Source organism: Plutella xylostella, chromosome 18, assembly GCF_932276165.1.
Source record: "Plutella xylostella chromosome 18, ilPluXylo3.1, whole genome shotgun sequence".
Lineage (NCBI taxonomy): Eukaryota > Metazoa > Arthropoda > Insecta > Lepidoptera > Plutellidae > Plutella > Plutella xylostella.
The window spans coordinates 3,695,537-3,723,303 of NC_063998.1; the positions used below are offsets into that span (position 1 = coordinate 3,695,537).

General features: G+C 36.7%; 2 protein-coding genes across 2 annotated transcripts; one reads left to right on the plus strand and one right to left on the minus strand.

Annotated features, from left to right (window-relative positions):
- Positions 1-1,713: 1,713 nt before the first annotated feature.
- LOC105392963 lies at positions 1,714-5,027 on the minus strand. The gene is made up of 3 exons (XM_048627491.1): positions 4,287-5,027; positions 2,172-2,725; positions 1,714-2,093 (listed from the first exon to the last, which is right to left on the minus strand). Exons 1-3 carry the CDS (start codon positions 4,874-4,876, stop codon positions 1,714-1,716), a joined length of 1,524 nt encoding a protein of 507 aa, XP_048483448.1. The 5' UTR covers positions 4,877-5,027.
- A 9,990-nt stretch (positions 5,028-15,017) lies between these two features.
- LOC105392954 lies at positions 15,018-16,642 on the plus strand. Its single transcript, XM_011564648.3, has 4 exons — positions 15,018-15,308; positions 15,495-15,671; positions 16,035-16,194; positions 16,526-16,642. Exons 1-4 carry the CDS (start codon positions 15,165-15,167, stop codon positions 16,594-16,596), a joined length of 552 nt encoding a protein of 183 aa, XP_011562950.3. The 5' UTR covers positions 15,018-15,164; the 3' UTR covers positions 16,597-16,642.
- The last annotated feature ends 11,125 nt before the right edge of the window (positions 16,643-27,767 follow it).

Below are 27,767 nucleotides of genomic sequence, written 5' to 3' on the forward strand. Positions count from 1 at the left end.
CACCACTTAGTTATTATGGCCATAGCGGAAACTACAACATTAAACCCATTTATGCGGCAATCGGACTGAGGTAAGGTGATGATGAGGAGGCAAACCTTTACCTTTGCCCTGGCCTCCCCAGCCGACGAAAGTGCAACTGTCGCCCACACGCGGCTCGCCGAGGCAGGCCGGCTGCACCGAGGGGCCCAGACGCAGGGGTCGGCTCCAGTGCTGAAATAACAATAATATAGTAGAAGAAGGCATTTATTTGCTGTCGCAATGGGAGAATATTAGTGCTCTGGAAACAAAATGGTGGCTGTTTCATGAGTACCTACGAAGGAGACGGACTAAGGTACAAGAGAGGGATATCATCAGTCCACCTACCATTTTCATAATATTGTTTCTTTATTCAGGCGTAAATCAGATGAGGCAAGGATGGCAAAATAAACCGCGTAAAGCTGATGAGCATCGCATATTTAATCCAACTCTTCCATTCTGGTGCTGCATGAAAGATACAACTCAGTGCGTGGTTATTCAGGAAAGATAAAAGTGTGCAGACAACCAAACACAAAATTACAGAGACGTAAAACTTGAGGATATTTCACCAGAACAGCCAGGTCATGGGCGACGTCATTCTGGGTGTACCGCGGGTGCACGTGGGCTGAGGCCGGTCTTTGCTGCTTCTGTGTCTCGTCACTGAGGTCCCACACGCCGGCGTAGACTACTAGCTCCCCGGACGCTGCCCTGTGGAGTGAATAGATAGGTTAGCAAAATGTGAAGCTGGAACATTGGCAAATGGGAGGTAAGTGGTTATTTATTTCTTAAAACATACAATACATGAATAATAGAAAATGAACTTTCTGCTGTATTCGTTTTACGACATTCTTGGGATTCTAGAGGCGAAAATCTATTTTAAGTGACAGCGCTAATTTTAGAATGCATCATTCAGAATCGCACATTTTGGTAAAGCTACAGTGTTAAATGGTATACCCATAGACGCAGCTAGCGGCAGTGAGGGCAGCGCGGGGATGCAGCAGCGCGGCGTGGCAGCGCGGGCGGCGGCGCCGGCCCACCAGCAGCAGCCAGCTCGAGCGAGTCTCGCCTGCACCTGCGGTGAGTGGACTTGGCTTCAGTTGTTGGCTTAGCGAAAGAACTCCTGGGTAATTATGTTGGCTAGGACAGTCACGTATCGTATCGTGTCTGCGTGGCATGGCTTCATGCATGGCACATTATTTTGCGTCACACCGAGGCCATGCAAAACGATACACTGAAATAATGTAGAACCAGCTTTCTTTGTAAGTGTAATCTACTTTTTATCTCAGAATCCCCACGAAAAGACGGTTTACGTGGCATTAATATAGAAATCGGTTCAGTGGATCCAGAGTAATATTTTGTATATTATATTAAGTACCTACCTACTTACCTAGAAAGGTACTAAGGGTCTAGACAGACGGACTGCATTTCAACTGCAATCCAACTGCAAATTGCAGTTTGAATGCAGTTGACAGACTGCAATAGAACTGCAAACCAAACGCGAAGTCCAATTGCAGTTCAATTGCAGTCGGCGTGCAGTCGTGTGAACTAGGACTTCGCGTTTGGTTTGCAGTTCTATTGCAGTCGTGTCAACTGCATTCAAACTGCATTAAAACTGCATCTGAACTGCAATTTGCAGTTGGATTGCAGTTGAAATGCAGTCCGTCTGTCTAGACCCTAAGTTAGTTACATAGATTATATTTAGACATCCAACCTACCAGTGTAAACTTTCTGCTTAGAAACTTTTCCACATTCTTTGAACACTTGCTTGTCCAGATCATGCAAATCTTCAAAGTCTGTTGAAGTTGTGTCACCTCCAACATTGTCTAGCAAAGATTCCGGACCATCTTCACTTACTACACTTTCCGTGGATGACTTTCTTGAATTCTTTGTATAGATCCGACTTTTATTCCTTACTAAGTTTAAAAGCTTGAAGCCTTGCAGAAGTTTAAAGTCTGGATTCGACTGATAACTAATTGTTTCACTGCCAGATCGGTAATCGGTTTCTTCGGATGTACTTGTATACTTTGATGGTGTCTTGCGTCTGTTGGGAATCTGGGTAGGTTTAGGTCCTAGCCGATCTAAAATCAAAATTAAAATAAACATACATATTATTTATGATATGAAAACATACAAAGTGATAATAAAATTATGCTCACCTAATCGCGGGTCTACTGTAGAAACTGAAGCCCCATATCCAAAATCATCATATTCATCTCCAACGTTATCATCATCATCATCGTTATTCACAAACATCCAAGATCCTGGATTCCCGTGATCGGAATATAATCCTATAAGTCCAGGCTTGGGCAGTTCATCGGCATAATCTTCGGAAGTATCATCATAGTCATTGTAGCCGAAAGTTGATGTAGTAAAAGGCCTTTTCTTATATGGAGTTACCGGGGTTTTGAAAGCGATGTTTTTAATATTTGCATAAGGATCGTCATAGTCATCATCATGGGTTACTATTCTTTTGGTCACGTGACTTTGGGTAATCGGAATGAAGTTTTGGTATTGTGAATAGAACCTCCGATCGAGAATGTTTTTTCTCTGATTCAGGGCCCGGTCATCAGTATTGGAGCGTTTATATCGGAATACAATCCTAGCCCGCGTTTCAGGAAATACTAGACTTGGCTTTTTCGGTTTTACTTTCAGTGGTAGGATGCAACAAACCAGTTGTTTTTTGTTGGAGGGTAATTCAGGCTTTTTTGACCTACAATAACACAGAAATTTACTCAAATTGCAAGGAATATACATAAGAGTTTTAAAGAAGACCAAGTAGTTATAGTATACAATGTGTTGTTTTTCGAACCCGACAAACTTTAAGGGTGTATTCTACGAGTGATTTCTTCGAGAAAACACCCCCATATGTGGAGTCAAATCTCAATATTCTAGAAATGGCGGCCATTTTTTATAAATAAATATGTGGGGACATCTCACACACGGCCATCTGACCCCAAGCTAGGCAGAACCTGTGTTATGGGTGTCGGACAGCAGATATATCTACACAGATACATAGATAGATAGATACTAAATATAAATATCAACACCCAAGAGCCGAGTACAAATATCTGTCTTTAAACAAATATCTGCCCCAGCCGGGAATCGAACCCGGGACCTTCGGCTCAGTAGTCAGGGTCACTAACCACTAGGCCATTCGGTCGTCAGTCGTCGTCATTTTTAACCGACTTCAAAAAAAGGAGGAGGTTCTCAATTCGTCGGGATCTTTTCTTTTTTTTTTATCTTTTTTTTTATGTATGTTCACCGATTACTCCGCCGTTTATGGACCGATTTTGAAAATTCTAATATAATATAATGGTGGTGACCTTGAGCTGATCTGATGATGGAAACGGAAGGCAGTCAGGGGAACTCCTCAACAGTATATAGCAACTACTTCGTGTTTAGGCTTGAATGATTCGTATTGATTAGTAGGACTTTTTGGTATAATTTGCACCTTACTTTTGATTGAAAATTATTGCAAATAAACTAAAAACTATAAAATAAAATAATAATTTAAAAAAATAGTTGGTGCCATATTTCTTCAGATTACTTTGTCACCGCACCAACATCAAAAAAAGAACAGTTCCTCCTTAGGTATATTTGTACTGTCACATACGAGTAGAATTTGTGTTAGCCTTAAAATATTTCTTACATTTTAGTGGTTTTTTGAAGTCGGTTTTTTATTTTTTTAAATTATATGAGAAGGGTCCTATCGTGGGTGGTAGGGAATAACACATTATTAACATGTTATTTTTAAAGTTTTAGATACTTAGTTTTCATAAAAAAACATATCTCGAGATTTAAACGCCTTACGGACATGAAATAAAATGGTTTTATCCACAAAAAGTCATCTCTATCCAATAAAAATATGCACAACTGCTAAAAAGTTACTTACATAAAATAAGTTACAAGCACCTAATCAAGTTTTTTGGACAATAAAAACAGCAAAAATTTACATTTACTTGAATAACTTTGAAAATAGCCCCCCTTTGATGTATTTTTATGTATTTATTAAAAAGTATTTGAAATAAGATAAACAATGATACCAAAACCGTATCTGTACGTCGAGGCAGTCAAGAATTATTGAAGTTCAAAACACACCTAACGGAGCTCATGTAAGTTGATTTCATTTACAATCAGAACTCTTTCACTCAGTGGATTGCTACCTGAGCTGCGGCGCTCCGTTAGGTGTGTTTTGAAGTTTCAATAATTTTATAAATTTCATATAAATTTATTATAAAGTTCTGAAATAACTAATGTATCTGTATCCTTACCGTTTTGTATCTTTGTAAATAAATCCATCTTTTTGTCCACACTGTTTTTCTTCTAAATACGAACAAATGCTTTCAGCATATCCAATTTCCTCTTCACTGGGCTCAAAATGTATTTCTTCATTAACATCAGTTGGAGCGGCATCTATAAGTTGGCTTGAATTGTTGTTATTATCATTCCATATTTCGGAATCATCAGGAAAGTGAAATCTGAATTCATCATTATGTCTTTCAGTTACATTCACACGATACTTCATAGCGTTACTACTGTTCAGTTCATAATTACCAATACTTTCATTGTTATTCACATGTTGTGGCGAAACCAATTTATCCGGATGAGGAAAGTGGAGCTCAATAACGTCACTCTTATTTCTTTCCCTGGCTAATTTGTGTTCTTTGATTTCTATATCATTACCGAACACCACTTTATCATTTTCATCGTTGTCGTATTGATTGAGTTGTTCGAACTTGGCCGGCGGGATGTCTGCTCCGTGTAGCTTTTTGACGTGATCGTTGAGCCACCAGAATTCACCGTTCGACTGTGCGACTGCGGCTGTGATGAGGCACATCGTTATGAAAATTGTATTTATCATTTTATTCGCGTGTTGTAAGCGGTTGCAGCGACTGCTATTGTAAAAGTGCAGGATGGGTGTGATTGCGCGTGATGCGGACGGCCGCTGCCGCTGCTCGGTGTAATTACAACGCTTTGTGAGCGACAACTGTGAAACGCTGCCCGATTTGGGTCAATTTGTGGTCGATCGTTTAACTATAAGTACAGAGTGCAACTTTTGTTGTGGTACAGTCGGCTAAAACTATTCACATAGTAGGTATATTCACGTAGTAATAGAGAGTAATAGTCGGGTCAACTTTACTTCTGGTATATTTTGCTTTCTTAAGTTTTTCAAAATTGTTCAGTTGGAGGAGGAATGTACATCTAATTGTAAATAATAATTATTATTAAACATTTATTTTCAGATATAGGTAACATCCATAGTGAATTAGTAAAACATGTCAAAAATTGTTAGTCAAAATATAAAAATAACATGCAAAAATTAAATTAAATTAGATCCGAAATAATAAATAAATATACTTAAATGTCATTTTAAATGCGAAATAAATTGGATTAGATAAAGTGAAATAATAAATTGAATTAATAAATAAATACATTCATTTCTTATTTCGGTTAATGTGTAGTGTGTACACCTACGCAATGCCTCACAATTGGACTATCCATCCTATCCGCCAACACACTGAGGATAGCATTCGAGCTGCTCCGCGTACGCGATAGCAAGGAGGCTGCTCGCTTACGCATGACGACAAAGAAGTCATCCACTCTGGCTTCAGCGAACATACCTGATGCGGAGCAGAATCTCGGCAGCCCCAACACGATCCTCAGTGCGTTATTGTACTGGACGCGCAGCGCGCTGTAGGCCCGGCGCGTGTAGTTGACCCACAGGCTGCACGTGTAGAAGGACTGACAGTACGGTCGGAACAAGGTCAGCTTAAAAAAAAAAAGCTTGACTTGTCGAGTATGCAAACAGCGTGCAAACCGGCGAGCCAGCATGTTGCACCTGACCGCCAGCGCCCTGCGCTCCCGCTCCATGTCCAGGTCGTCTACGAGCGTCTCCGTGACCACGTGACCCAGGTACTTGAACTCGGTGACTCTGTTTTACTCTACTCCTCCTAAGTAGACTGAAGGAACCAGTCTCTTTTTTATATTTGGAGCCTGAAAGACTAACAGTTCACTTTTTTAGTATTGTACTCGTACCTAAGTCCGTGTGTTTCCGCATACGACTCGCAGACTGCCAGAAGCCTCGTGAGACCGTTGATCGATGGGCTCAGCAGCACCATGTCATCTGCATAGCTTATGTTATTGATCATAACGCCATCTATTGAGCATCCAACTTTGGTGCTGCTGAGCTCACCTATCAGATCATTCATGTACAGGTTAAACAATTTAGGGGAAGACAAACCCCCCTGTCTTACCCCGTATAATAAAGCGCATTATTACAATTCCGAAAATGGAAAATATCGAATAACTAAGGTAATTATATTCCCGATGGCACCGCAGTTCAATGTAGTCAGGGACGGTACATTTCAGCCCCTGCACCAGGTTCAGAGTTAAGACCATTTTCCACTAAATAGTCTACTGCGGGTTGTGGGGATAAAAACATTTAAAGACATGCATGTTTCCTTCCGATGATATTTTCTCACTTAGAAACTATCTAAATAATTTCCATCATAGGTAGGTACATCTTTTTTGTATATTTTGTTTCAACTGTTAATTTTTTTGAAGCTGACTGTACTTAGTTTAACACATTATCATGTGTACATTCATAATAATTTTCAATAATAATACTTTTACTCTACTTCAAGTGAAGCGAGATAGCTTTGACCATGACATAGTTAGAGTAGAGTGAGATCTAGGTCCGCTATTAACAGCTTGCTTATAATGTATTGATTATGACACATAAGGAAAAATATACAACAAATTAATGTATCATCTTTGGCCTGCCCCCGTATTTTGTAACTTTTTGAGAGTTAGCAACCGGTGATAATTGGTATCAACTTAGAGACTTATTAACCGAAAACACCAAAAATCTTAGTGAAAGAAATATGCAAGAAGCCTGCCAATATATCCTTACATTCAACATAAACGTTTGTGAAATCAGATAAGTCAGTAAAAAGTTATTAATTAATAATGGTCTAAGTTGTCAGCCATTTTATACCAACCAACCCCACTCGGAGTTACATAATACGGGGGCTGGTCAAGTTCAACTTTAATTCATTTCACCGTCATAGGTACCTATACATATAAGCACCAATCAGTTCTTTGTAATTTACTTATCTGTAATATACACAGTCGTGCTCTTTCGGTGAAGGAAAACACCTTTAGGAAACCTGCATATATCTAGATCTCGATCTCTAGGTATATAGAGAAATGTTGAAGTTTAACACGGAGGTACCTATGCCATAAACCATAGTCACCATTCGGACATTAAAATCTGAAGAATTACAAATATTTGCCTAAATAAATAAAAAAACTACGAACAGTACATCGACTAGTAAAACTCCTCACCAATTTTTACCAACAAGTCGTACAGGAAAAGTTGGTCTCCCAGTAGGCATGCTCAAGGAAAGACGAAAAAGTCTAAATTGATTCCGATCGCTGGTGAAGTTCGCGGAACTCCTCTTGCAGACAACTTCACTGTAATTCGATTAGGGAATCCTTCAATAACACTCTTCCGCGGAGTTTTGTTAACATACTCATGGAATTAGATTTGTTTGTTCACACTTCACACTTGCCTGTGAACTTCAAGAGATATCGTAACACCTGTGTCATGTAGGTAATGGATTTAAGTTTTATTTGCATCTCAAATTTATGAGAAAAAGGGTGTATAGTATACTTATAGCAAATTCAGTTGCCTAGTTTAAAATTATTCCAATTTTTTATAGTTTAACATGAACATTTACAATATAAACCATAGTAGAAATTTATCAACTACAAACTTTATAATATTAATATAGTTATTACCGTTTTTGAAAGTTTAATTAAGCCTTCACTAGCAACGATATTGCAGCTTCCAGTTAAAACAACCAGCCATAAAAACACGCGTCTTCTGAAATGGTTCTGAAATTAAAAGCCGTTTTAAAAGCGGCTAACCGCTAATTCGAGTTTGTCCCTCGAGCGCTGAAACTCTGAAACTTAAACAACAGTTCTGTTTTCTCTTTGTACAAGAATCCATGTAATTAATTAGGTTTGAACGAAGCATCTTGGTGAAGGAACACCAGCGGGAAACTGCGGCTTTGTGGCGCCACAAAGACTGATAAAGTACGTAATTATATCCCGTTCCACGGAATAATTATTAGGTATGCTCTTATGGCTAACAGAGGAGCTTTTTCGGAGAAAATAATATATAGGTTCCTGAGATAAGATTTCAAAATAAATAGTATTGGTTAATGCTCAGTTTCTTATTTGAGTAAATTTTCCAAGGCATGACTTCGTATCTGCTTCGTATCTTAAAGACTTCGTATATTCACAACTTGAAACTGACAGAAAGTTATATAAAGGCATAAGGGTACACCCGAGTTCGTGTTGTTATTTTAATTACATAAAACTTAGATTACCAATGTTAATCTAAGGCTAGTAATGTAAGTCAATGATCTAAGGCTTCTAAGGTATAAAGATTTAGGTATATAAATGTGTGTAATATAGAAGCCATGATAAGAAATCTGAAAGTTAAGGTATTTCAAAATCTTAGTATAGTTCCTGTGCAGTAAAAGAAACACAGAAGCCAACACAGTCAGCCCTGAATTATTCGTTCAGTTCTCGGTTGCCGGCACAGAAATCTAAAAGAACAGTGTTTCGGAAGGAGGACACATACCTTGGAGTTCTCATTTTAAGCGGAATGTTGCCAGCTTCACAAATCTTCACCGGTCGAGCGCCTCGCGACCGAAACACGAAAACCCAAGCTTACTACAAACTGTTTCATTCATTTTAAACACGCAAAATTTAACCTTATACCCAGGGCTTAGGGAACAAAAAGGTGGATCAGATTGTTTTGTTGGCTTCGACATGAAATGTCTTCGATAGTTCGTAGCTATGTGCTTCCTTTTCGAAATAAATGTTTTTCAGCGATTTAGTGTGAAAAGGTTACTTTCTATGTATTACCTAGGTAAAAAGTCCTTAGTTTAAAATGAGGTTTTGATCTGAGCACACACGAGTAGGAATCTATAGGTAAATGTTGTATTAAGCTTGAGGAGGCATGTTCACTTATGCATTGGATACCATACATTTTATGCTCTTTTTACGAAAATATTCACGTAACACCCATAACATGGGCTTTAAGAACGAATAGGCAAAGTTAAACTTTATCACACTGTATCTGTATAATAAGAATAAACCATGGAGATACATATTTTTTACGAGTTTCAGGCCGCGTTTCTTTTACTACACTGTGTGCTTTCAGTGAATATAAAGTAGTTGCTACACTATAAAATGTTATTCATTATTTAATAAGTAGGTATCTACGGCTACATATAGCTATCGAGTTTAATTTTAAGTCGCATAGATCGCATATTACATACGAGTACTTAAATTATTATGAGTGAATATTTCTGATGATGTAGAGTACTCATTATTTATTTCAGGTATTTCAAAAGTGTAGTCAAATTATGTATTGGATAATGGAGTATGTTTATAGTTTTATGCTGTAATAAATTGTTACTGGGACAAAGAGATCATTAAGTTCACTGACGAAATGCTCGTATAAATTATGGAGTGCAATTTTAAATTATTTACATCTTTCATTTGTCAATGTTAACGGCTTGCCATTTGGTAATTAATGTTTACGTTTATTTTAATCATCTCACTCAAACAATCTCATATCAAAGTTGTTTACTACATCAAAAAATGTAAACATTGTAGGTACGTAGGTACGTTGTATAAATGTGAAAGATAATACTCGTACCATCAACATTCGTCGGCATAACTTAAGTGAACCATCTACCAAACACAAAGTAGCTAATAAGCATCCCTACAAACTAATTTCCGAAAACCATCCTTACCACACAACCAATTAGGGTCACATTGAAATAAACTAGCACTCACTAGCCGGGTGACCACGCCACAAGGATTTCGGGAAGGACCCTGCAGGGAGTAGTTTGCATAAAATTTATGTTCCTTCTGTTAAAGTACCTACTGTCTAGTATAGAGATGTACCACATGTATTGGATAAAAACTACGACGCGACGTTATGCAGAAAATTGATATTATTTAAATTATTTTCATAACTTTTTATATATATAAACGTTTGCGGCATATAAAGTCTTCTTCTTCTTCTTCTTCCTTGCCTTATCCTTATTTAGGGTCGGCTTTGTTGGTCATGTCATATGGCATAAAGTATACCTATACATAATATGAATAAGTGTATATGAACGTCGTGATACCTACCGTGATACCGTGATAATTACAAATTTTCAATATGTGAGCACATGTAGAGATAAATTAATTCACCAACCTTACATCTACATGACGCTACCATTTCAATTATGAGTATATTCTATTCTATTCTATTCTCTGTGGGAGTGTCAGTACCTGCACCTGGCTCTCTCGAATGGAACTTTTGTGCATATCCCCAAGGTCTAAACTGCCTTCCTAAGCTTGGACCATTTCCCACCACGCTGGTCCACTGCGGGTTGGTGGGTTCACATATCTAGGTGTGCTAAATCTAGATATGCAGGTTTCCTCACGATGTTTTCCTTCACCGTAAGAGCGATGGTATACATTGTACTTAAATTCAGAAAATAACTCATTGGTACATGTCAGCGCCGGGATTCGAACCCGCATCTCTGGCGTGAGAAGCGGGCGCTTACCCGACTGAGCTACCACCGCTCCGCTGACTATATCCCGATGACTATAACTATATCTCTATAATTTACAGTAATTTGCAATTTGCATGGTATAAAATGGTGACAATGCGACAAGACTAACAATCTTACAGCACGAATAGTAATAAGATAAGTATTATTGTAATTATTGATTTATGTATTATTGATTATGCCTTCAGCACATCCCTACAATAGGGACGCGGCCTCAATGTAACAAAGTTCGGCAACTAGTTAGTCTCGACTAAGTGATATTTATATTATGTGCTCCACTTGGTATGACTTCCTAATAATAACTTGGGCTTGGGCTCTCGGCCAGTCTATTCCAGCTTTCTATGTGGTTGAATCAAACAAAGCAGATAGTTTAAAATAGGTTTCAATGGAGTTCCACTGTAAATTTATACATATAGGTATACATTTTAAATGTAAGATGTGCGCAAAAATACTTTTTGTTTGGTAAATTAAGATTTTAATTTTACTTGTTATGTGTTTTATGTGCAAATCAATAAATATTTTACTTTACTCTACATACTACACATAAATAATAAGATTCAAAACCGATAGTGAAGATTGATGCGTAAGTTATAATATTTATAAGTATTAATTACTTCTATGGTTTAATTACTTCTGTGTCTTCTTATAGCTCACCCACCAACCCTCCATAGATAAATATGTTCGTGTTCGTTGAATGAATTGTTCTTTAACATTTTGTGCTGTTATAATTTTCTACAAATTTTCCTTGGCATATCTTGCATAAAATATTTTAATTATTTTCTCGTCTGCGGGTTCTAAACTCAACTTCATTATCAGGTTCAAAGAAAACTTATAAATTTGTCAAAGCAAACTAAACAGTTAGTGCAGTAAAAGTTAGAAGTCTATGTATTTAAATATATCCCGAAGACAAATATAAATGAAGTAATTATGTATTAACATTAATTGTAAAAAGCACATTTAAAAATTATACTAGTAGGTAGGCCAACGATTATTGACATCAATTAATAAAGAACAGGTCGAAAAGCTTAAAATATGCAGTGAAAAGCCTTTGTAAGTTCCGTTAATGACATTGTAAACGGTTTGTTGGAAATTTTCGTTACGATAATCACAAAGGAAATGACAGTTTTACATTTTAAATGGTCTTTTGTGCACTATTTATTAATAATGATGATGTCAAGTAGAATTATTTTTAATTGATTTCTTTCATAGGTTAAAACCAACATGTCTGAGCTGTAAATGAATAACATAAAGATCTCGGTCTAAAATTGGCACTCATCTCTCAAAGCGAAAAATACTTTTATCTTTTTCAAAAGCTGCAAAACACCCGAAATACCCTTGTCATATTCCTTGTCATTACCCTCATTCGGAGAGGCTTCCAAGCGATTTACCTCATGCCAATGTCAATTTAAATACACAAACGGAAGTTGCTACAAGAAGGTGTATTATAGCCCTCGTTTCACTCGTCTTAATATATCCTCAAACTGCCTGAAAGCCTTCAATAAGAAAACAGTATGCAGGTTTTAGCGGAATAAAAATTCAGTGTTACTTTTTGATAGGATAAGCATGTCCTTGAAGGGATATGTGTCTAGACAATTAGGCATTAGGTCTAGGCTACTAGTTTAGACAATCACAGACTCAGACGAAATTATCTATGAGATCCCATCTTTATCATGAAATGTCTGAACAACTTTTTAAACCAACCAACGGTTGTTTGAAAGAATATTTTTCTCAACTCTTCATTAATAATGACAAAATTATAGGTAACATTTCAGAAAACTCTCCGTCCTTAATGCCAATTTTTTTGGCTATGAATCATACCATCCTCCATGACGAACTGGTTTTTCCTATGAATCTGGAGATCTTTTCTCAGATATAAAACCAATTGAAATTGGTCCTATATGTTATAGGTATAGTTAGCAAGTGCTCTAAATATTATGCATACTAAATCGTTATTGGGGGCTACAATTTTCAGCGATAAAAATAAAATGCTCGTTAAAAGAACTTCTACGAAAAAGTTTTCAAACTTGCCCGATAAAAAATAACTACAAAGCAATTTACTTTTCTTCGTAGCTTCGTAGCATAGTACCTACGCTGTAAACTGTATCGTTTAGTTAATCGTTGGTGTGCTTCTATTGAGTTTGTTTTTCAGGCGAAATATAATTAAGTCAATATTCTGAATTGTAAACTAACTTTATAGCATACTTATTCCTAACCATTATGCAATTTCTTAGATATTCTAGTAATATGTGAGTATCAAATTTTACGGTTTAAACAGTTATCCTGATAGGTACTGCGGTTGAATAGAAAACCGCAGTACCTATCTGTGTATAAATATACACACATCTTATTCATCATATATTTTTGGCGTACAACCTAAAGAGAATTTAAATGAACAACGCCTTAACCATAGAAATAAATGAATAAATGAACTGAGCGTGGCCATTTATTACAATCTAACCAGTGCGGTCGACGGGCAGTTTTCACGAATATAAATAATAGGACATGGAGGTCTCGCGGGGGCTGTTGAGCCCAGTGCTTGGTAGACCCCTTTATAGCCCGCAATGACAAGACAAGGGGGCGTATGGACTGCGGCGGCCGACTACGTAACTATCAGGACAACCGAGTTAAAAAAAAAGGTTTTTGTTTTTTTGTATATTTTTTTTGTGGTTACTTACGAGTTACTAACTGTAGGATCTTTGGCGAAATTAGTTGCAATTTTGTTGCTGAGTGCTGAGTAGCAAGACCTTTCAATGATATAAATAAGTAGATTACCGTACCGGAAATCGGGAGGTTTATCGAAAGAATATGTGAGGTGGACATTTACAAATTGTGTGGTTGTAATTTGTCTAACCAATACTTACGACATCGACATCGATATTGGGTTGACAACTTAAATAATAATACATCCGTTTACGCGATCGCGTCACCGCCATGGTGGTCCGGATCTAGTCTGAATGTGGGGGTTTAGTGAATTTATTTGCGTGCATTGTTTTATTTATGTGGTGTTACTTTTACGCTGGTTCACCCGACAGCTTCGCTTGGCGTCTCGGCGACTTCTGCCTGTTTGAGCAGATCGTAAAGTTTGCCTTTATTTAGTCAAGGTGCTGTTGGGATAGATTGTTTTAGTTTATTGCAGTCAGTGGGGTGGTGACAGTGTAGTTTTGGAAATGACTACCTATACCCGACTGCATTCATTTTGTAAAAGTTTCTTTCTAAATAGACAAAAGCAAAATGACTTTATAACATGTCGCTAGTGCGCATTCGATTTGTCTACGGAATTCACTCCGGATTCAGAGTCGAGAGAATCACACTGCAGGAGACGTGGTATATACCAATCGCAGTAACTATTATCTTACATACATGGTATTGAAACAGAAACGATATATTTTTGGCTAGTTTTAAACTTATTTTGCATTATAAACCTCTAAAATTAAATACATTAACATTTTACACACTACCAATTGTTTAGAAATTCAAGTTTTGCCTTCCTACACAGGCACCGTCAGGTTTAGTTAGTGCTTTCCGCCGCTAACACACGAATTGTTTGCTTCAGTTTGCGAATGACTAAACCGCATTTTGTACTAGCACTTAGCTGCAGTCGGGAGCCGAGCTACATCCGGAACTGTTCACCGGACACCCGAAAAGCAACACTAGCTGTTGGAATATAACCCTTACTGCGCACAGATTAAGGGTGACCTAAAGTCTTGCGTAGGGTAGAGAAACTCAAATTTTCCCTACTTACACTACAATGTACTCCATGTATGTATATTTAAGTATGAACTTATACAATTTATAAAAACTGCATGCTGATGCACTAAATTATGTAAAGTTGTAGTGCCGCAGTGGAACAGTTCGTTTTGTTCATTAACAATAATTATTATTTCATAAGAATTTTGAGGCGTACTCTGCAAAAACATTCTTTTAATTATTCCAGTACGGACTCGGGATTTTTCCGGGTACATTTTCCGCTTTACGGCCGGAATACATGAATTTGTTTGCAGCTGTATTATATTTTTTATGATTTTATTATGTTGTATAAATTTTGCTTTACGAGCCACCTCCTGTATAGGGGGATGCATTATTTTGCATTATAATTTGAAACGAAACACACATGCGATGTACTGTATCTGCCTACCTACTCATACATAATATTACTCCACCTACCCCCAATCCCGGAAATAAGTTGTGTAGGCTGTTCAGCTGTAATGTAAGATCTTTTTTCTCATTTCCTATCCCGCCGTGTGGCCGCCGTGGATAAATTAATTACTTTCTCAGAATAATAACGTCCTGATTCTCAGGAGTCTCAGGACAATGATGTGAATGCGTGTTTATGTCAGATATATCAGCTGTTGTTGATGTTGACCATTTTGACTCAAAACAATACAAGACAAAGTGTTTACTTCCAACAACGGTCAACTTTTGAGTCATTTTGAATAATATTTAATGTTATATTATTACAGCGTACTTTTTTACATGACCTAGTGTTATGAGTTCGACCCTATGTCTAATTTTAAGGAGCAGGTTATGCAATTACTTGTAGGAATACGAAATGTTTCATTCATAAAACGATCATGTTGCGAGCTCGACTCAGTGTGTGGCTTTCCTCTGAGGCAGGGTGTTTTATTAGTAGCTGTATCCACTATTGTGAGTATACGCTCTTTTTGTATTCGAATATCATTGAATATACTTCCGTCTCTACAATGATATTATTATGTAAAAGTGGGACATGTACCTATGTGAAATTGAACTTAAGAAAATATTTTTTAATTTGCTAAAGTGGATTGGTAGCTAATAATAAATCTCTAAATCAAAGTGTGTTATTTATTCCAGGTATTATCGTTTGTGATAATCTGCGCCACTGGTCTCAGCGAGTTCCTCACGGAAGAGTCGACGGATATGAAACGCAGAATGGTGATCGGTCACACGATGATCTTCAGCCTCGTGGCGATCTCGTTCTCGCTGTATCAGATCGTTATCTCCGCTCTGTTATTTTGGCAAGCTAAATATGTGAGTGTTTACATAGAAATAAACAACTTTACTAGTTAAACATAACATTAACGGTCATGGATTTTTAGTGCTCCTTACTAACTGGAAACTGAAAGATCTGGTTCTTGTGGGCCAGCTACCGCTACACAGGTTCGTAATCGTCGTAGATAAACGATACTATATCGCGATTCGGCATAAATGCTGCGCTGTGATTGGTGGAACGCGCATTAAACGAGTTTATTAACGTCTATATTGCTAGGTGCTAAATTATAACGCTCCCAGGTTGCAGATTCTTATTCCAACTCATCAGCACAATGAAAATCCACACCGACACCACGCAAAAAAGAAAGCTTCCCATTCTACAACAATGACCTTTCTCTCCAGACCCCAGGAAACATATTCCTGTGCTCCCTCTGGTACACGTCGCACGTGGCCATGCTGGTGGTCTACTCTCTGCTGTACTTCACGAGGGTGATCGTGTACTGCCTGGCAAGGTGGCATTTCTACGCGGTCCTGTGTACCGGGGTCGCGGCCACGCATATCGGTGAGTTGGGTTTGATTTTACTACTTTATTTATATATAAAAAGGAGGTTTCCATATTGGCCTTTCTTAGAGTCTGAAGCCAAAGGTCCTCAATAAGTCCTGCAGGCCATGGTGTACCTAACCATTAATCCAACGATTAAAGTTGCCAAACCGAAAAAAAAAGGTGTTTTACTGAAAGGCCACATCAGAAATCAGGTAAATCGGAAGAGACCCCAGGCAGGATATTATTATTACTAAAAATATGAGAGGTCGCCTGAAAGATACTTACGCTTTTTATATAAAAATAAAATAATGTAAATTACTCACTAAAATACTGTAAATTATTATTTCAGGTGTTTTCACATATTTCTGCGTCATAGTCAACAGTTTTTTACATTCTTTAAATATGGAAAGATTTTTATAATGAACATGGAATTATATTATTTGTAAAATAAATATTTTCTACTATTTTTTAATTGCTTAAATTAAATAGCTGCACTAGATTACAAAATTACATATAATAATGAAGCGCAATACGTACTTGATCCCATTTCTGTGCAAACGAGCCGAGCATCGATCTCTCTCGCGATAGCTCGTTAACATTGTAAACACAACAGATCCGCTCAAACCAGAAGCCTTCACGAGCGAAATTCGACCGTAAAGTTACGGAATACAGTGTTTAGCAAGTCGATAAACTGGAAAAGTTTGGCTGCCTAATTACAGGAGGTGTAAGGCACCGTCTGAGATAGATTGTAAACAGTATTTTGCTGAAGCGCTTTCTTAATGTATTTAGTAAGTTTAGATTGCGTCTGCCTCAACAACTCCGGCTCAGGATTTAGGTTTTTTATACATTTGGGCATTACGTTTTTTTTTCCATCATTAAAAATAATATTACACGGAATCAAAGCACCTTTACCTGAGTTGTAAATACCAAATACACTCACGGGCAATGAAAAAGTTCCATTCACAAAATTCCAACACCAAAAGACTTTCATTTTTTCAAATATTTAATTTTAAATTTAAACGAAATATAACTGTTTTTAGTTGGTAATAACCTGATGCTCTGTTAAATGTACTTCAATGTTGCAGAATGCGTCATTAAGCTATAGCCTTTCCCGTATAGGAGTAACTAATTTGGTGATATTCTCAGTGGAACCTTTTCATTGCCCGTGAGTGTAATAACTCCCTAAAACCGCTACCTAATAAGGTTTCTTAAAAGCATTTGGCTTTCTAAAGTTTAATAGATTTTATTGTGATTCTCTTTCGTTGCACTATGTATAATGTACAATTGTACACTAACCTATTTTAGAAATAAACGAATCCAATTGAATTTAATTTAATTTGTTGCAACTGGGAAACCCGTGACTTTAATGTGTGTAGAGCATATGCGCAAAAATCCAGCTGAATAGGAATTCCCAAAATCCTGACTGATTCGTTAACCGAGAATCTCGAGTATTTGATTGGCAAACAAGTTTAAAGAACCGTGAGTTCATTGGATGACTTTCACGGACGCCGTCAGATGTGCGAGCTGTGATGTCGCGTGACTGGCTATCATTGGAATTCAACACGGATTCAACTGGCGAGAGTCAGTGACTAGTTTCAATTCTAGCGTTGTCAGTTGCAGCTGTATGGAGTGAAAACTACAAACTGAACTACGAAATGAAACTACATATAGTACACGTATAGTGTAGATAGATATGTATGAAATGATACGTGAGCCAATGTTTTAAATCTCTAGCATTAAAGCATTTCCCATAAATAATATTTTAATAACTACTGTTAAATTAAAATGAAGTAATGGACTTCTAGATATACATAGGTATAGGTGCCATTTAATCTATACCTTACATAAATTCATTGTACTATGCTTTTGAGATTTATAATAATGATACAGTTCTCAATCAATTGCAAGAGTAAGAAATATTCAGCGAAATCGTTATCTCTTCATAGGAAACATCGCCATTTCAACATTCTCCATAACAATAAGGGTTTCCTTACAGTGCATACAACTATGAGCGACCTTTGTCTTCAACAATGTACTTACAAATAAGTTCGCGAATATCTAGCTAGAACCATTTTATGAGGAATGCATGAGGATAGCTTTTCCCGCACCGGAAAACCTTACGAGTGGGTGTGAAGTCGAATATCGTATGGTATAGTGGAAGCCAATTTAAATGCAACACATGCCACAGTTCAAATTTGTAACACTTTTGATGTCAATGACTGAAAAATCTGAAAATCAAGACTTATGCAGGATGTTGCAAACTTGGTACCTGTAAGCGGAAAAAGGGATGCTTTTGCAAAACTCTATTGTTTGTATGGTCTGTGTGTTTTAAACCAAATAAATATCCTATTTATGCCTCATAATAACCATCCGTGAGTGGTTTCAGTCAGTGTCTTAACTACTGCAATATACACGATACAATCGGATATCTATTATAATGGGAGAGAGAGAATCATATGCCGGTAGTTTGTAGCAGGTGGTATAAGGAAATTGGATATTGAGTATTGAGCAGACGTTTACAACGCCGGCAATGGTGTAAAGGAGACTAAGTAACTGATGCAGGCGTAGCGATCTGTACATTGTAAAATGTATATCTAGAACGGGTTTGATAGTTTGCATTAAACTATGAAAGTTTACGTTTTCTCACGTATAAAGTGGCGCCTATAGCGGAAATTATCTTCTCGTTGTCTATTTCATAATTCAAAGTAGGTTCCTACTATTTACTCGATGTTATAATTCTATTTCCGAAGTTGAAAGAATACCCTGTCGTTAAGTATTTTGTTCACGTGATAGCTTCAAATCTACTCAGCAGTTATAACTGCCCGCACATTCGCACATCTCTTTGATAAAAATGCTAAAATTTTATTCAATGTGAAGCAATACCCACCAACTCAAATATTCCAAAACACATTCATAAGTAATTATTAGAACCAACACTTAGCTACCTAGGCTTATAGTTTCAATAGTAACTGAAACACGCAGCCACATACGGAAAGTGAATCACTTAAATCCTGAAATCTAATTCCTCCACGCTGTAAATACTCATATCAAACGGAATGTAATATGAAATAAGCTTGTGTTTTGTAATTCTCTTTAGTCTACACTACATTTACCTTACATACGTGTGTTTATGTATCATTAGGTCTATGGTGGTGATACATTTTGAGTGTAGAGGAATTTTCAACGTTGTGGTTGTGTTGAAAAGAGTGTCGCGAGTTTAATAAAATATGGCTATGGATATCGTACTATGTACTTATAAAATCTGAAAACTAAACTCGGATGTTTTGGATGATTGTACAAAATAGAAAAAAAAACTGTATAAACATAATTCTTAGCGAAAAAAACTAATTCAGCCAAAAAGCGAACGTTACAGCGAAATCGCTTTATTTCTTGTGAAAACAAAGGAATAATTTGAGTCGGAACAAATGAACATCAATATTAAAATCCTTTTCATTTAGCTAAAAAAATACGAGACCTTTTCCTTCAATCTGAACTGAAAGCTTCTGATTTTATTTTAAAGTAGGTATGATTGGTGGATATTAGAGGTAATAGTAGGAATCAATTACATATTCGTATATTAAATCAATCTTTATGATCCTACAATTATGATTTTTACGTATCGCGTAGCAACAAACAGAATAAGGATACAAATAAAATATAACTAGTGAAGTTGTTTATACTAGAGCGATATCAACTTCTAAAAGAAAAGAAGATAAGAGGAATAAGTTGCTATCTCACGTAATTCCATCTTTAGGGTGACCAGGCTCTGGAAAAAATAAATTAAATAGGGAGCTACCCCACCAAGCTGTATCTATGATATAAAGATTTATATTTATGTTCTTGTAACGTTTGAAATATTACTTTATGGACAGACGTTACTGTGTTTTAAACTGCTGTAATCATGACTTATATGGTGTTTAGATTTATACGTTTACAATTTCATCTGCTTATATGCTTTTATAATATTAAAGTAAATTGAAAAGGGGCTTAGCTCTTTTATTTTATATGTATATAGGTACAGGGTGAAATACCCTGTATATCAGACATAAGATAGTTATGCAGTATTCAAGTGTGTATACTTAATAACAGACGTACATAACTAGTTATTAATAAAGTTTTTTTAAACGATTGTTAGTGTCTTGCTAATCAACCCACAATAACTATACCTCTCAATGCCGCTACCAGAATCCTGCAAGTACTATAACTATAACAGCGGATAATTTTAATAACACCGAAGGCGCCTGGCGGTCCAATTTCAAGTAAACATCATAACCCAGGGCCGGCGTCAGTTCTAAAGCCCATTAAGGGCGCCCCCGGCAATTATCTCACAGGCTCTCTTTATTAAGAAGCCTCGAAGAACTGATGAACAGATGGCGGAAGTGGCGCTTGTGCATCGCTTGGAGAGGTCCCTAGGTCTTTTGCATAATTTGCCAGAAAGGGCCACTAGAAAGAAAGAAAGAAAGAAAGAAATAGTTTATTCGCCTTCAAGAATACACAACATGGAAAATCAAATAACAATACAAATTAGGTAGGTACACAGCTTATACATTAAATAAATAAAAACAATATTTTATGGTTGCCAATCTCCATGTCGTGCACAGTGATAGCGAAATGGTTCAGACTCAGCATGTGCTACATATATAAGTGTGTATATATATATAGCGCTGATAATTCTGCCAGAACCAGTTCTTAAAGGGTACCTATGTGGCGTATACATATGTTATAACTACAACACACTACTATATAGATATTGGCAGGTAGTGTGACTGTGACGCATAGGTAAACCGACTACTTTAAAATATAAATAAAACAACAACAACTAGCTTTTTCCGCGAGTTCGGCTTAGTTAAAAAAAAAATCGTGGGAAAATTTCATTTTGGGGTGAAAAGCGAGCCTTTGTGTTAATCCAGGCCTTCGGCTTCCAGAATACCAGTATTCATCAAATTCAGTTCAGTAGTTTTTTCCTGAAAGAGTAACAAACCTCCATCCACATTTAAAAACTAAAAATAAAAAATAGTGAATTATTTTCTTCGGATAACAATGGCTGAAAAGTTTTATTCAGGGAAACACGATTGGTATTTTTTCTCCGTCTTTACTTAGGAGGTGCAATAACGGGGGTAGGAGACTAGAGAGGGAAAATAAATTGTATTTAACGGGAATGTTGATCGCAGCCGTGCTCGTTCTAAGTATTCAGTATGACAAATAGTGATGCAAAAGCTGCCTCCATTAAACCCTATAAGGACAGATATAAATGTATTAAACAATTAAAACAAATGATTCTTTACCATTGTGTACGACATTCTTGATAATAATTATAGTCGTTGTGCAATATTATCTAGTACAGCGAGGATATTAGTGTAGCGTGCTGACGGCAATCTAATTTAAACTGAACAAACATAGAACCATGTTGCATTAACTCTAGCCACCGAAGTGTTGCCAGCGACGTAAAATAAATATGTGCACATTGAAGCCATTAAATACAAATTCATTTTTGTGATAAAAAAAACTAGGGTCTTTTTATTTAAGATGCTATACCCGTTTCAGCGTACATTATTTGGATGAAGTTTGTATAAATGTGGTCTCCTAAATAATAATGATGCTTCCTTTCAGTCAAATGCTCTAATTATATGATCATTATTTAAAGCACTACCGAGGAATCGATCTTTATACATCGCTCTATCGCATCTCTACATATACTCGCGTTCTCTACAAACAAACACGCATAAATTTTAGGCATCACAATTTTGTAAAACATACTCAATAGTTTTCTAACCACAATATTATTGTGGTAAGTATACTTAACTTATATTAAATTAATGAACTCGTATAATTTAGGTGTGGTTCTGTTTATGTACGTATTACTAAGCCATATAAAATAAATATAAATTTATTCACAGCGGAAATAGAGGCGCTAAAACTACTGATCGGATCAAATGGTTCGATTGAATGGATATTACGGGTTGAATTCAGTGATATTTGATGATAATATTACGCATTATTGTTAATAAGAGCATTAAATCAAACCAAAATGTAAAACATAGAACATTTTCAATGATTTTAATTAGTTTAGCTTAGTTCTACTGTTGTAGTTGGTAATCCGATTAGTGAGCAGTATATAAGCTTGTTAAACGAACAAATAAGTTAAAGTATGACAAATCACTATACATATGTAAATCTATTGTAACGTCTGTACTTATAGGATTGTTTTTACAAATAATGGTAAGTAATAAATAAAAATATCACCTAACTTATATTAGTGATCAGAGTCTATCTAAGATCAAAAAATAATAATGCACATTATTATTGTACTTAAACTCAAAAATGTTTGTCTTATCTTATTAATATCAGCAATAACCAACCAAAAGTATATGAAAATCTTTTGAAACCTGCTTTGTTCCCTAGTCTCCTCTAAGCAGTAAGCCAATTTAGAAATGCGCGTAGCATTTTTCGTAGCAACTTTTGTAGCATCCTGTAGCGCTACGAATTTCCCCGTAGCACATAGCCATGTGATTTCACCTGATAAGCTCCGTCTGTTGCATTTTTAACAAACTTCACGGAAAGAGGCGCATTGTGTTTCAGGGCTTTATGTGTTAGCTTTTACTGACTAGTTGTGCTTTTAGACTTCGCCTGCTACATACACTTTTGTGACTACCAAATATTATGTAAGACCTGCTGCTCAGGTTCAGATTATAGATAAACGTTATAATATGTACCTAATAATAATAAGTAATATGCACAAATCAATTTGCTTTGTGGTAATATGATACGTGACGTTCTTCATTAAATAATTCGGGGTATTTAGAGCTTATTTCAGTTATAGATCGCGAAGCTTAACACAATTCGGAATGAGTTCACTTGCAACTTTAATAACCAAAATTTAAAATCGCCAACTTTACACAAAATGGCGTTACAATAGCCATTAACGGGGCAAATAATAGCGCGGAACAGAGAGGCGCTCGTAAATAACACAACACTTCATAATAATTACGACAGCGTGAAGCGACAAGGTTCGATTAAGTAAACAAGTTAATATACTCGCCGCGGGCAGCGGTGGCGCCGCCGCGGCGGGGCGGCGAACTGGCGCCCTGCTGTACCTACTACTGTACTAGGAGTGACTAGGACAATGCATTGTGCTCATGTGCATATGGTAAGTAGGTACCTACTTATGTGCTATAGTAAAACTCTTGACCAATAGTGATGATGATGACGATGATGTCTTCCAAGTCGATACGGCTACGGCGACTGCTAGTGGAGATTTAGGCTTCGTTGGTGTGCCCGGATGTGGCTTATGTAGCCAATCTTGGCGGTAAATGTTCGACTACATATAACATATGCCACATTTCAGTGAACCATTTTCGTAATTGTATACGATTCACCAAAATTAGGTTGCGGGTTAAGAATTTTGGGCGGAAAGATTCCATGCCAATATTACTGTACCTACTAAGTTCTGTACTAGACAATGCATTGTGCTCATGTGCATATGCTAAGCACTTCTAGTGAAATACTTGGCCAATAGTCGGTTGAGGGCAAAAGGTTTTGGGCGGAAAGATGCCAAAGTTATGGTTTGGTAGTTTTTTGTTTTGACTTATTTTATTGAGGTAGTTGATCGAGGTTGAATTATTTCTCCATCAAGACAACTCATGCATCAGTTCAGATCAGGCTGGCTGGCTACATAAATAAACTTGTCATTCTCGTAACACCCCTATTTTCCCATGGTAAAAATGCGTACTGATTATCATTATCATCAGCCACATCAGCCAACAACTTTCCTCTGCTGGAGCTAGGTCAACCCCCATAGATCGCCACAACTCTTCTTATTCCAAAATAGTTATTTTACATTTTAAATAGCGGCCAAATATGAGAGTGATAATTGTGATAAGTACCTAACTTAATACCTAATGTAATGGCCAAAACCAATTCTGTTATTGCTAAGTTCGCCAGTTGGCTTTAAGTTGGCCGCTTTCTGTGGTAAGGTCCTGAATTCAGATATTTGAATGTGTGTGGAAATTGTTATATATTTTATGCGATTCTGGGCTTCCTGAATTATTAAAATGAAAGTTATTCCGGCTACATAAGGCCAGCTTTAAATGGTACCTGTGCAGTGTGCACCTCACATGCCGGGCCATATTTACAGGGTGTAACTGACCCTTGACCTAACATAATGTTCTATAGTCATCCGTTAGACTAAATGACTTTTAGTGTTTTCGCTTTTTATTTTTTTTAATAAATATTCAAAATATTATGTAGCATAATATTATGTAGTCCTAGTTTTTATACCTTGTGCTGTTTCTGTATTATTGTATTGGTTGCACATTATTAATTTTTAATGGAATTTTTTTGAATGTACTGCTGTTAGCCTTATTTAATCTAAATCGGTTCAGTTTTACTTATGCCCTCATTGACGCAGGTTTTTAAAATCATATCCAGGTTATCTGTAATAGGCACACCCTGTATATAAACAATACAAATAAATAATCCGGCAATTAGGAGAGTACTATTCTACGAGTATTCAGCTAGATTGTAGAATGCAAAACTTTAATAATAAAACATTCGCATACGGATAGTTCCGCCGTTGCTCCATTTACTATTCATGCCAGTAAGCATTAGGTCCTTGCCGCCACGAGCTCTGTTCCGCTATATTATTATACTTTTTTATTCCTATGAAAATATAGTAACAATGACATAGTTTCACATTTTACGGAAATAATACATACTTATAGGTTTTATGTGTTTATAAGGAATAACCAGTTGTACGAGTATTACTTCATTTCTGATAAAAGTAAGTATTAGGTACAACGTTTTGCCTACACATACACCTACAACCCACAATACCTCTGGAAACATCAGCAATAATCCAGCCTACACCAACATAAAGACCTCACTGACACATGCCAGAAGTTCCATTGAAGTAGCAGAACCCGCCGGCAGGTGGTGTCAGTGTTCACACTCTGACGAGCGGCCGAGCGAATGCGCAGTTGCTATCTGTTAGTAAGTGATACTGTGTGATACAATATTATACAATACAGTACAGCCACAGCTACAGGTAGGTAGTGAAACAGTATAATAGTAGATGGTCATATAGCTACAATCGATTTCCACGTTATTAGTGTTATGGATGGAGTAGTAACTTATAAATAAGGTTTTGTAGACCTACCCAACAAAACTTAGACACATGCTAAACGTTGTAAAGAGGCTGTTTCGCATTTTATACATGTGTCAATTTCCGCTATAAACTACCGTTAATAATTTTTCTATAAACTTTCTTAACGGTAGTACCTATATAACGAGTTTTAACTTTATGACTAAAGGTGACTCTTGTAAGGTGTCTGATATTTCATCAAAGTAGCTGTATTCTACACATGGTGTTCAAAGCCTTGTAAGTAGACAATTTTTAATTTTAATATTCTTCAGCAGCAAAAGGCACGTATTGTCAACAAGGGGACCGTAGCTCCAAGATTACTTTTTACTTCAATACTGAATGCAAACAGGGGCAGAGGTGGCATCCATTTTGTTGGCTTTTTGTTGAATTTTCTTCGGTTTCGTATTTATTATTCATTGATCTATTGTGTGACGGATGTTCTTTGAGTGTTTTGTTGCGAAAATTGTACCTGTTGATAGAAGGGGAAGTGTCTGTGTTGGCAATTTTACGTTGAATTTGAATGAATGTTTCGTTATAATTTACTTTTTTTAATAGCCAAAAGGTGGATAAAATAAGAAGAAAAAAAGAATACTTACCTAAAACTTTTCTAACAAAGATTCTACGATTCTTATTTTCACTTCATTATCATCATGATACATGATCAGCAGCCTGATGAGGATGAAACAGTTTTTTGTTTTAAGTAGTGTGGCGAGAAAATGTTTTCAGTGGAAGTTTTTCCCCTCAGAATAAACTACCACAGGTTGAGTTCAAGTCAACCCATAAAAGGTAATGTTGCGGAAAATATTTAGGGAAATTATGTTTATAAGTTCCAAAGTTTTGTCACTCCTAGGATGGGGAAAGATACAGAGTTATTTTCAAGTTACAAAACATGAGATAGTCATGAGACAGATTCTCATTTGAACAAATCTACATTCGTAGAAACTTCCTGCCCGAACACTGCCGTAATTTCAGGTTATAGTATAACATAAAAGCCTGTAGTATCATCATAAATCGAGTATTAAATTATATACCAAATTATAGTTTTGAGAATTTTCTTCATTAGATGCATTGCTATAACTGCCTCTGTGGTCTAGTGGTAGAAGCTTCGCTTCATGACCCAGAGGTCCTGGGTTCGATTCCCGGGTGGGACCATCAATTTGTGTTTCTAAATTGTGGTTCTAAGTTTGGTTAGGACATAGAAGGCTGATCACCTGATGTCTGAAACAGTGAAACGATCCATGCTGTCGGATGGGCATGTAAAGCAGTCGGTCCTGCGCCTAGCTCTCTCCAGTCGTGTCGGTCAATCCGTCCCATTGGGTTACGAGAGTGATGGAACAGAGAGTGCTCCTGTGTACTGCGCACACACTTGGGCACTATAATCTACTCCTGCGTAGATGGCTGATCTCAATTGAGATTGGCCGCCGTGGTCGAAATTCGGCTAGGAGGACATTATTATAACATGCCATAGAAGAAATATAGAAATATAATTTTAAATAAAGTTTTTGGTCATAACACTCATAACTAAAAGAGCCTTCTGTTTGAACATCATTTCATGAAATACCTGCCTACGTATACGTATATACTAGTACTTCTCATGACTTCTGTCTACAAAGAAATACTCGTACTATATCTGGCTTTAGAGGTATCTCTCTCAAAGGGATTCCTTCCTCCATTATAATACCAATATAAACTGTATCAGAGACCCACTAAACCTAAATTAGGAACAAAGACAAGACTGTTGCATATAAGAGAATGCGGCAGCTTATGAAATGTGGAGGCAAAGTGAAACTTCCTAGACGGTACGATGTTATTGTTTACTCTTCCGCTGTCTAGCATGTGTTGCGAGTCCCTTAATAGGTACCGGATTTGATATTAAATTGTGGTCTGTCTGATAGATGTTATTTCCCTTGGTCAAGACAGTCAAGAGTACTTAATAAGGTACAATTTGGTTAAATTTTTCCAAAGAGTATCAACGTATTACGTATACAAATTTTTACGACCGAATGGTGTAGGATAGAGACCCTGACTGATATGCCGAAGGTCCTGCATGGGTTCGATGCCCTGCCGTGGTAGATATATTTATTTGTACTCGGGTCTTGGGTGTTAATATTTGTATGATACATAATGTAGGTATCTGTGTAGAAATAAAATATCAGCTTTACGATACCCATATTACAGGGTCTACCAAAAATCATTTACCAAAGATAGGTATTCACAATATATATAGGTCTAGTTTCTCTTGCGACTGCTCTCTCACTGAAATATCGTCTTTCATACGTAAAACCCAAATATCTACCTTATCACAACGGCAAACTCCTAACTAATTTATCCGCAGCAAATTACGAGATATTGCCAAAGTTTTATCTATAATACCTATCGTGACGTTGGTTATTCCGATATTTGAGTGTTATGTACTGTCAGTATATTCAACTATTTTATTTTAAATGTATCA

What these genes read in the sequence shown, in the direction of transcription:
- LOC105392963 (XM_048627491.1), bottom strand. Translation starts at nt 4,876, where the DNA reads ATGATAAATACAATTTTCATAACGATGTGCCTCATCACAGCCGCAGTC. An exon ending in ATTTACAAAGATACAAAACG is followed by an intron (nt 2,726 to 4,286) that starts GTAAGGATACAG and finishes GTGTTATTGTAG; the next exon opens with GTCAAAAAAGCCTGAATTAC. An exon ending in TACAGTAGACCCGCGATTAG is followed by an intron (nt 2,094 to 2,171) that starts GTGAGCATAATT and finishes TTTTGATTTTAG; the next exon opens with ATCGGCTAGGACCTAAACCT.
- LOC105392954 (XM_011564648.3), top strand. Translation starts at nt 15,165, where the DNA reads ATGTCTAATTTTAAGGAGCAGGTTATGCAATTACTTGTAGGAATACGA. An exon ending in TATTTTGGCAAGCTAAATAT is followed by an intron (nt 15,672 to 16,034) that starts GTGAGTGTTTAC and finishes CTTTCTCTCCAG; the next exon opens with ACCCCAGGAAACATATTCCT. An exon ending in GGTCGCGGCCACGCATATCG is followed by an intron (nt 16,195 to 16,525) that starts GTGAGTTGGGTT and finishes TTATTATTTCAG; the next exon opens with GTGTTTTCACATATTTCTGC.